The following is an 11,034-nucleotide window of genomic DNA, read 5'->3' on the forward strand; positions in this document are numbered from 1 at the left end:
ACTCGAGCCGTTGGGCGCCATTTGTTGCTGGAGGGCTTCTCTCCAGGTTCCCCAAGCCCCGAAGTCCCACAATCCACATATAAAATAATCACTCAGACGCTTATATCACTTATAAACTGTATGGCCATGGCAGGCTTCTTGCTAACTGTTCTTATATCTTAAATTAACCCATTTTTATAAATCTATACCTTGCCACGTGGCTGGTGGCCTACCAGCGTCTTCACATGCTGCTTGTCCTGGCGGTGGCTGCAATCTCTCTCCTCAGCCTTCCGCTTCCCAGAATTCTCCTCTCTCCTTGTCCCACCTACTTCCTGCCTGGCAACCTACTTCCTGCCTGGTCACTGGCCATCAGTGTTTTATTTATATATAGAGCAATATCCACAGCACCCTGCTTCATGTTTCTGTTGCTATGACTTTCATACCTTAATGGACAGCGTCCCTCAAACTTGAACCAAAAAGAAATATAGGTTTCCCTAAGTTGCTTGTTCAGGAATTTTTTCACAGTATAGCAACTAATACAATCTCTAAAGCTCACACAGTCTCAAACATGGGTTTTTCCACATCTGAAAGATAAGCACAAAGGTGGTCCTCATTAAACACCTTGATAGATGCAAATGAAAGCAATCAGTTATCATGACCTGCACCACACACACACACACACACACACACACACACACACACACACACAAAGTCACAAACTATCAATGAGGGTGATGGGAAACTGGAAACTTCATTCACTGTTGACAGTAATGTAAAATTATGGGACTATCAGGGCTGGAGAGACAGTTCAGCTCCTAAGAGCACCTGCTGCCTAATCACAAGGACCATAGTTAAGATCCCAGTACCCACAAAGCAAGTGAGGCCCCACGAAACCCTGTAATCTGAGAGTCCAGTGGCTGGGGCTCTGGAGCTTACTGGATTCTAGACTACCAAGACAGGAGTCCCAGGTCTGTGAAGGGCATTTTCTCAGAGGAACAGGGGGACGTTGATGGAGCAGGATTTGCTCTTTGGGGTTTTCCACACATGTACAGGTGTATCCATGTACACACACACACACACACACACACACAGAGAGAGAGAGAGAGAGAGAGAGAGAGAGAGAGAGAGAGACAGAGACAGAGACAGAGACAGAGAGAGAGAGAGACAGAGAGAGAGAGAGAGAGAGAGAGAGAGAGAGAGACAGAGAGAGGAATAGATTCACATACACTCATACGCAAAGGAAGGAAGGGAAGAAAGAAAGAATTTGGAAAACAATTTGGTAGTTATTTGAAATATTGAGTACAGGGTTACCACATGGCAATTCCTTTCCTAGATACAAGAGCAAACCCTCTAACATCCTGAACAGAAATAATCTGAACAATATTATTTATAATAGGAAGCAAGTGGGAACAATTCAAATGTCGGTTAACTGACTAATGGCACAATACAGATGTACAATAGAATATTGTTTGGCCTAAAGAGGAATGAAGTTCTGATACACGTTACAACATGGGTAAAGCCTGAATACATTGTACCAAAGGTAAAATGCCAGACAGAACATGCCATGCATTATATATTTACATTTACATTGAATGCTCAGAATAGGCAAATTCACAAAGACATAAAATAGTTGAAGGTTTTTAGGAAACATAAGTAATGACTAATGGCGTAAGGGTCTTTGGGGTCCAGTGTTGAAAACACTCCAAAACATCAGTTCATTGGAGATCCCAGTGTACATGAGATCAGTGTGTGGGATGTAACTGTTTGTCCTCGTGGGATGGGGCAGAACAGCTGTGAAGAGGGGCTAAGTGGAGAAAGCACTGTAAATCAGCATCTGGAATGCTCCTCTTCTTCCACAGCCAACAATATTCTCAGAAAAAAAAATTATCTCACCAGAGAATCCATGTTTTCCAGTAAACTTCCTCAGGTTGCCCTTGATATCCTTGTTTCTCAGGCTGTAGATGATGGGGTTCAACATGGGGGTCACAACACAGAAGAGCACAGACACCAGGATATCCATGTCCAGGGAGTAGCCTTCCCTGGGTCTGTCATAGTTGAAGTTGGCTGTTCCAAAGAAAACCACCACCACAGTGAGGTGGGAAGCACAGGTGGAGAAGGCCTTTCTCCTGCCCTGAGCAGAGGGGATCCTAAGGATGGCAGAGATGATGAGCATGTAGGAGCCTGCAGTGAACAGGCAGGGGCTCAGGCCGATGGTGGCACTGGCCACGTGGAGCACAGACTCATTGACAGAGGTGTCTGAGCACGAGAGCTTGAGGAGCAGTGGGATGTCACAGAGAAAGTGGTTGATCTGATTGGGTCCACACAGGGTGAGTGTAGCTGCCAGTGCTGTGTGGGTCACAGAATTCACCAAGCCACAGAGCCAGGACCCAGCCACCAAGCAGACACAGACCTCCACACTCATGAGAACCGGGTACTGAAGGGGGTGGCAAATGGCCACATAGTGGTTGTGAGCTATGGAAACCCACCAATGCTCACTGCTTCTATCACAAGCAAAAAGACATGGGAGACAAGGGCTTCTCAGGGCCAGGTCTTCTTTTTCTAGCATTACCTTGACTATGGTATAGTTCATTTCTAAGACATTCAAGTTATGGGTGAAATAACACTTGGAATGTATTGAAATAATACTTGGAGGGAAAGACTGACAATATTCACAGTTCCCAGAAAATTTGCCAGTTAAATGAATTGAAGACCACTAAGACCAGGAAAAATGGCTCCTGTACTTCAAGATGGCAGGAAATTCTATAAGCTTAATTTAGTCACTGTGTGAGTTTCCATTTCTTTGAATTCTGCCTCAAATTGAGTGATAATTTGTAAGTAAAAATTTAAAACAATAAGATAGGATGACTATTGTAGAATATTATTTTAAGAGGTGTAACATTTGTTTATGCTGTGGGACATTTGCTTTAATGATGCAAAGATGTATTGCATTCTTTTATGTTGCATATGTTTAACTCTGTGAAGCTGTGTTACTGTGCCTGTCTAAAACACGTGATTGGTCTAATAAAGAGCTGAATGTCCAATAGCAAGGCAAGAGAAAGGATAGGCAGGGCTGGCAGGCAGAGAGAATATATAGAAAATCTGGGAGGGAAAAAAAAGGAAAGAGCACAAGAACAAGAAGAGGAGGATGCTAGGGGCCAGCCACCCAGCCACCCAGCCACCCAGCCAGCCACGGAGTAAGAGTGAAAGTAAGATTACAGAAGTAAGAAAGGGAAAAGCCCAGAGGCAAAAGGTAGATGGGATAATTTAAAGTTAAGAAAAGGTAGCAAGAAACAAGCCAAGCTAAGGCTGGGCATTTATAATTAAGAATAAGTCTCCGTGTGTGATTTATTTGGGAACTGGCTGGCGGGCCCCCAAAGGAACAAAAATAACCAACATCAGTAGGTGGCAAACACCTAGAGAGCTGACTGATCCTTCATTTCTTAGATTAAGTAACATTCTCCAGATACTGTAGCTTGACTCTGAGAACAGAGTCATTCCTGTGGGGGCCCCTTTGTTGTCATGGTCCATGTGGCTCCAGTCCACAAGAACGAAAGGGCAGAAGAGATGACAGACATCCTTGGATGGTCCATGAACACAATGGAGACAGCCCTCTGGGAGATGACTTCAGTGAATCAGCTCAGCTTTATTCCAGAGTATAGGGAAAATATATTATTGGGAAGCCTGGGGACAAACCCTAATTTGCATTAAGTGGCATGCTCCTGTCATAAGGCTTCGTCTGTGGCAGCGGGGTCCTATAGCAAAGCTCCTAGTACAAGTCTTAGGTGCTGTATGTGCAGCAGGGGAGGCTTCTAGCGGGAAACTGTGCCAAGGGCCACCCTAGAGATCAATTAGGCAACTAAGCACTATGTCCATGAACAAGCATGTACATTGTACCAAAAAACAGGTGTGGAGATCAGAGGGAAGCTTCTAGGAGTCAGCTCTTTTCTTCAGCTCTAGGTTCCAGTGATGAGACTCTGGTCCTTTGGCTCTACCCACTGAGCCAGCTGGCCAGCCAATACTACTTGATTTTGAAACAGTTTAGCTGAACTACAGCCACGCCCGTTCACTTACTACATACTGTGACTGTTTTATGCCCCAATGGCAGTAATGAGCAGTTAAGAAAGGGATCAAAAAGCCCACAATAATCTAAAGTATTTATTTTCTCGCCCTTTACAGAGAAAAGTTCCCCAACTCTTTGTATAAGTAATTTTGGGGAGAGTTATGACTTTGACAGTACTGTTTAATCTAATTTAAATTTCAAAACCATCACGTTGCCGCTTGTTAACCTTGACCTTGGCTGTTTACTTAGCTTCTAAAGTTTGAGCTTTGTCATGTTCAAGATGAAATAATGGGGGAATTACAGACTTTTTGTGAAAATTAAGTTAAGAAAGGAGTAACAGAGCAATGAAATGTTGGGAGGTGTCCCGTTGGGGAACACAGACGGTCTTAGGGTTCCTGTTGCTACCAGGAAACACCGTGACCGGAAAGCAAGTTGGGGAGGAAAGGATTTATTTGGCTTACACTTCCACATCACAGTTCATCATCAACGGAAGTCAGGACAGGAACTCCAACACAGCAGGAACCTGGAAGCAGGAGCTGACGCAGAGGCCACGGGAGAGGGCTGCTTACTGGCTTGCTCCTCATGCTTGCTCAGCCTGCTTCCTTATAGAACCCAGGACCCCCAGCCCAGGGATGGCACCACCCACAATGGGCTGAGCTCTCCCCATGCATCACTAGTTAAGAAAATGGCCTACAGCTGGGCCTTCAGGAGTCGCTCTCAATCGAGGTTCCGTCCTTTCTGATGACTCTAGCTTGTGTCAAGTTGACATAAGAGGAGCCAGATCACACACTGTCCCCCCCTTCCTGCCTGTGTTCCACTTCACGCTCCTTTTTGTGGTGTTCTTTCTCCAGCTTAACTCATGACTGTTTTAGACACCCCTACCAGCTCCACCCAGAAACAACCAGGACATAATCAAATGCACACATTTTTCTTTTTCATAAAACAAACACGCGTGAGCAACCCTTACCTTCCGTCTTCTTGTGTCCTTGTTACGTATTCTGAACATATTGTTCTAGGATTCCAGTAAGGAAGGGAGGAAAGTGGATTTCATCACTGACAAGTTTTTTAGTAATTCGATTTCCTCTGAAAAAAATGGCAATATGACTCGGCAAGTCACACTGTAAAGTGTTTAATAAAATTAGGGCCAGTGCCTCTAAATTTCCTTCTCACGACATTCTCTCTCAGCTAGCAGCCTGAACTTGGCAGTGGCTGCCCCATTTCCTCTTGCCCTGCCTGTAGCTAAAGCTTCAGTGAATGCTGTTGACTCACTCTCTCAAATACACTCCAATGTATGAATTTATTCCTATTCCTGTGACCAAACACAAACAGAGTTTACCGGCTAGGTCCTTCTCATTCTTCAAGTCTCAGCTTGAATGTCACTCTTTTGAGATTTTTAGGTTGCGTTACACAGGATTACGTAAGGTCATATTCATGCAAGTGTACCCTGGACATTGAGCATGTCCCCATTCCCTGACCCTCTCTTGTCCACTCTCCCTCCCATTCGTCCCCTTGTTCTCTAGACACTGTCACTTCTGTTCTTATGCCGTGTGCACACACATGATTTTATGGCTTTATAAAGTTTAAGAACAGTAAGTGAGGGTGAATTAAATATTTGTTCTTCTGACACTGACCTAAATCACTTAACATGATTATTTCCAGTTGAATCCGTTCTCCTGGAAATGACAAAACTTCATTCCTCTTTATGGCTGAATATTACACTGTGATTATGAACCACACTCAAATGTGTTTTTACTTGTGTGTGTATGTGTGTGAACTCACGTGTGCATGTATTCACATGTGCCTGGGGAGACCAGAGGTCAATCTTGAGTGTCACTCTTCAGATATTACCCACCTTGGTTTTTTGTTTGTTTTTCTCAAGATTTATTTTATGTATGTTGTGTTCTCTCTGCATGTACACCTGCATGCCAGAAGAGGGCATCAGATCCCAGTATAGATGGCTGTAGAACTACCATGGGTTCCTGGGAATTGAACTCAGGACCTCTGGAAGAGCTGCCAATGCTCTTAACCTCTGAGCCATCTCTTCAGCCCCTAACCCTGTTTTTTTTGACACAAATCTCTCAGTGATTGTAGAGCTCACCAAGCAGACGAAGATGTTCTGCTAGTTAGTTCCAGAGCCCTGTCTCCACCCCTCCGGCACACACCACATCCTCAACTTCTTTTCATAGAGTCTAGAGCTCCAGCTTGGGTCCTAAAACTTGTATGGTGAATATTGACTAAACCACCTCCCCAGCTTCAAGCCCTGTTTTCTTCATAGCTGGTTCTTTAAAGAGGCTGTTCCAAGTAGCACTATGGTAAATGGTGATGCACTGTCTCTCTGTGCTGTGTTGACTTAGAGTCATTTGGGTAATACCTAAGAATGATACAGCTTGATCTACATTTATTTCTTTGAGGAGTCTCCACATGGAGTTCCATAGTGGCTGGGCTTGTTTATGATCCCAGCGGCATGTGTCAAGGGTTCCCTTTGCCCACTTTCCAGCACTTGTTTACTTGATGACTAGCATTCTGATGGGATGAGATGGAATCTTGGTGCCTTTTTATTGCGTTTCTTTAATGGCCCTTGGCATCCAATCTCTTGAGAGCTGTCTGCTTTATTTATTGATTAGGTTCTTTGGTTTTTGGCGTTTAGTTGTTCTAGTTCTCTGTGTATTCTGAATATTGACCATCTGTTAGATTTCCCTCCATTCTGTAGCTGTCTCTTCATTCAATGGATTGTTTTTGGTTCATAAGCTTTTTAATTTCTTTTTTATTGGAAATAGATTTTTCTCATACAATATATTCTGATTACAGTTTCCCCTCCCCCAACTCTTCACAGGTCCTCCTTACTTCTTCACCCGCCCAAATCCATACCCTTTCTTTCTTTCTTTCTCTCATTAGAATACAGACAGGCATCTAAAAATACTGACAAGATAAAATAAGAAAAAATGAAGGCAAACAGACCAGAATAAGACAAAACAAACAAACAAAAACAAAGAACCAAAGGAAAAACATACAAAACACATATAAACTCAGAGACACAGATGTTCACACATACAGAAATGCCATAAAAACACAAAACAACAATAACAACAACAACAAAAAAAACGTAATATATACACAAAGGACCTGAAGGAAGGAACATCTGCGAGTGGTCTTCAGTTGGAGATAGTGTCTAGTTTAGAGACAAGGGTGCTTTTTAATTTCTTGAAACTCTGTCACCTGCTGTCACATCGCCCTGAGTCACTGGGATCATTCAGAAAGTGTCTCTCTAAACCTTGAAGTGTCTCTCTGAGTTTCCTTCTATCAGTTTTAGAGTTTCAGGTCTTGCATTAAAGTTTTGATCTGTGTAAGGTTTATTTTGTACAAAGTGAGATTTAAGAATCGAGTTTCATTCTTCTTTTATTTTAAATATATTTTATTTTTATTTTCTGTCTGTGAATATTTTGCCCGCTCAGGCCCATGGAGGTCAGAAGACCTCATCTGATTCCCTGAACCTGGATTTAAGGATGCTGTGAGCCACCACTGGGTGCTGGAAACCAAACCCAGGTCCTCTGTAAGAGCATCAAGTGCTGTAAGCGTGGAGCACCTTTTCAGCCCTGTATTTCACTCTTCTCCATGTGGATAACTAGTTTTTCCAGAACCCTGTTTTGGAAGCTGCTGTCTTTCCTTCAATGTGTGTGTGTCTGTTTGGCATGTTTGACAGAAATCAGTGACTGAGGCTATGTGGGGTTATATTCATGCCTTCTTTTCTGTTCCATTGAGTTACATGTTTGCTTTCATGGGAGTACCAGGGGCTTTCATTACCATGGCTCTGTAGCAAGACTTGAACTCAAGTACGGGGCTCCTTCTGGCGCTGGGTTTTGTTGTGGCCACTCAGGATTGCATCTACAGCCTTTACTATGTTTTGCTCCCACTCCTGGCTTTTTGGGGGCTTTTATCATGAAGAGACATTGGATTTTGTCGAAAGCCTTTTCTGCATCTAATGAAATCATCATCCTTGAGTCCACTTATGTGAAATATTGCATGTATTGACTCGTGTACCTTTAATATGCCTGTGTCTGTGTAATGATGCCAAGTTGACCATGCTGAATTTTGAATACGTTCTTCACTTATGTATGCAGGTATTTGTAGCAGGTTTTTTCTCTCGGTCCACCAACTAGCTCCGAATCACGACATGGAAATTTTTTATTAGTTATGAACGTTTAGCCTAGCTTAGGCTCCTTTCTGGCTAATTTTTTTAAACTTAAATTAATCTGTTTCTCCTTATCTACCTTTTGCCTCAGGGCTTTTTACCTTTCCTTCTTTCTGTGTGTCTTACTTTCCTGCTTCCTCCAGTGTCTGTTTTTTTAAACATTGCTTTAGTTTCATCACTGGCTATTGACTAAGTTGTTCATCTCATCTTGGTTTAGTTTTGTTAGCTCACATGAGTCTTGAAATCTATTCATTCCTTTTAGGTTTTCCAACTTTGTGAAATATATTTTTAAGAAATGTCCTAATGATTTATTGAATTTCATTGCTATCTATTGTAATGTTTTCCTTTCCATGTCTTAATGTTGTTAATTTGGGTCTTTTGTCTCTTTGGGTTGGTTGACTAAGGGTTTGTTCATTTTTATTACCTTTCCAAAGAATTAACTCTCTATTTCATTGATTTTTGGCATTGTTTTTTCATTTCCACTTCATTAATTTCTTCCCTGATCTTGTTCCTTTCTGTCCACTGGCTTTTAATTAATTAATTTCAAAAGCAGAGAGTGTGTCACAGCACATGTGTGGAGCTCAGAGAACACCTTAGGGAAGCTGGTTCTCTCCCTTCACCAAGTGGGTGCTGGGGAATTGAACTAAGATCACCAGGTTTGGTGGCAAGCATCTTTATCCACTGAGCCATAGCACTGGCCCAGGCTTCTGATCTTGAGTTTAGCTCATTGTTTTCCCTTGAGGTCTTTCTATTTTTTTATGCATGTACTTGTAGCTATGCACACTTCTCTGATTTTTACTTTCACTCTGCCCCATAGGTTTTCATATGCTGTGTTTTCATTTACATCAAATTCTAGAAAAAATTTCATTTCATTTTTGATTTCTTCAATGACTCATTCATCATTCAGTAATGTGTTGTTCAGTCTCCATGAGTTTGTGTGTGTTCCACAGTTTTTCTCACTGTTGATTTCTACCTGTATTCCAATGTGGTTAGATAGAGTTTGTATTTTTCCTTGTATTTATTCAGACTTGTTTTGTGTCCTGTTTATGACCTATTTTATAGAAAGTTCAAGCTTGCGGTGCTTGAGCAGACTCTTCTGCAAATCTATGCTAGGTCTATTTGATCTACAATGTAATTTAACTCAGATGTTTCTCTCTCTGTCTCGCTCTGTGTGTGTGTGTGTGTGTGTGTGTGTGTGTGTGTGTGTGTGTGTGTGCATATGTGTGTGCTCTATGTGCATTTGCACATATGTGGCATGTGTGCATGCATGTGTACACACACACACACACACACACACACACGAAGGTCAGAGGTTAACATTGGGTGTCTCTCCTCGATCACTCTCCCCCTTACACTTCGAGGCAGGGTCTCTCACGGTGTCAGAACCCTGGTCCTCATGCTTGCCGAGCCTGGGCTTTCTCCACTGAGCTGTCTCTCCAGCACTCCTGTTTGGTTTTTGTTGTTGTTGGGATAACCTAATGATAGAATATTAAAGTCACTCTACGTTACTGAGTTGGGATTAATCTATGTTTTTATGTTCAGTAGTAATGTTTGTCTTATGAAATCGAGTGTATCCGGGTTTGGAATTGTATGTTTAAAATTGTAATATCTTCTTAATGAATTGTTCCCTTAACCAATATGAATGTTGTTGACCCCATGAATAACCTCATTCCCTGCCACCGTGGTCACGTTGCTCATAGGCTCATTGGGTAGTGGCAGAGATGGCTGAATGACTGAGGAAAGAGATTGACTACTATCTGCAGAATGGATCACCATATCTGCTTAATTATCGAACTCTTCTGCTGATGTCACTTTAAAAATATTTATTTATTAGCTGGGATGTGGTGGCGCATGCCTTTAGTCCCAGCACTTGGGAGGCAGAGGCAGGTGGATTTCTGTGAGTTCAAGGTCTACAAAGTGAGTTCCAGGGCAGGCAAGGCTACACAGAGAAACCCTGTCTTGAAAAACAACAACAACAACAAAATGTTTATTCAATGCACATGAGTGTTTTGCTCCCATGTATGCGTATGTACAATGTGCATGCACAGTACTTGCAGATGTCAGAAGAGGGTTTTGGATCCCCTGGAACTGCAGTTACAGATGGTTTTGAGCCACCACATGGGTGTTAAGAATAAATATTGGTCCCCTGGAGGAGTAATTAGTGCTCTTAGACATCAAGACATCTCTCGGGCCCCATGAAGTAACTTTTTAATGAACACTTGTGTGGGGAAATATCTTTATGTCTTTGCCCATTTAGAGAGATCTATCCATATATTCCTTTTCTAAACATCTTTCTCACCAATTTTCTAATTATACCCTTTCCAATTCCCTGACTATCTAACCAAATCATGAGCTATGCCCCATACCAAAGGCCTTACATGAGTCAGATTATTATGAACATTACTGTGTTTATGCTGTCCATGATAGTAAGTATGTTTATCTTGTCTTTGGTGATTCGGTCCTTCCACTTGGCTCTACCTGCTCTGGTATCCAATTCAACATATTGCTGTGGAATAATCCTTTTGTACACTGTGAAGATTTGTTGCTGTGACTGGTTTAATAAAGAAGCTGACTGGCCAATAGCTGACAGCATAAAGTTAGGCAGGAGAGCCAAACTGAGAATGATGGGAAGAAAATGGGCAGAGTCAGAGGAGTTGCCAAGAGATGCAGAGGTCGCAAGATGTGCTGGAGGACAGACAAGGCTATGGGTCACATGGCAAAGCATAGATAAGAAATATGGAAGTAATAAATAATTAAAATGTAAGAGCTAGAAACAAGCCTGAACTATTGGTTAAGCATTTATAAT

General features: G+C 42.3%; 1 protein-coding gene across 1 annotated transcript; it reads right to left on the reverse strand.

Annotated features, from left to right (window-relative positions):
- Window positions 1-531: 531 nt before the first annotated feature.
- On the reverse strand, window positions 532-2,569 carry LOC102924773 (olfactory receptor 5V1-like). Its single transcript, XM_076575326.1, has 2 exons — window positions 1,873-2,569; window positions 532-563 (listed from the first exon to the last, which is right to left on the reverse strand). Exons 1-2 carry the CDS (start codon window positions 2,567-2,569, stop codon window positions 532-534), a joined length of 729 nt encoding a protein of 242 aa, XP_076431441.1.
- Between the last annotated feature and the right edge of the window lie 8,465 nt (window positions 2,570-11,034).

The sequence above is a fragment of the Peromyscus maniculatus genome, chromosome 6 (genome assembly GCF_049852395.1).
Source record: "Peromyscus maniculatus bairdii isolate BWxNUB_F1_BW_parent chromosome 6, HU_Pman_BW_mat_3.1, whole genome shotgun sequence".
Lineage (NCBI taxonomy): Eukaryota > Metazoa > Chordata > Mammalia > Rodentia > Cricetidae > Peromyscus > Peromyscus maniculatus.

Bases quoted from the DNA above. Each gene is read 5' to 3' on its own strand.
- LOC102924773 (XM_076575326.1), bottom strand. From the start codon at position 2,569: ATGAACTATACCATAGTCAAGGTAATGCTAGAAAAAGAAGACCTGGCC. The intron at 564-1,872 runs GTGAGATAATTT...CTTATCTTTCAG, and splicing joins TGGAAAACATGGATTCTCTG to ATGTGGAAAAACCCATGTTT.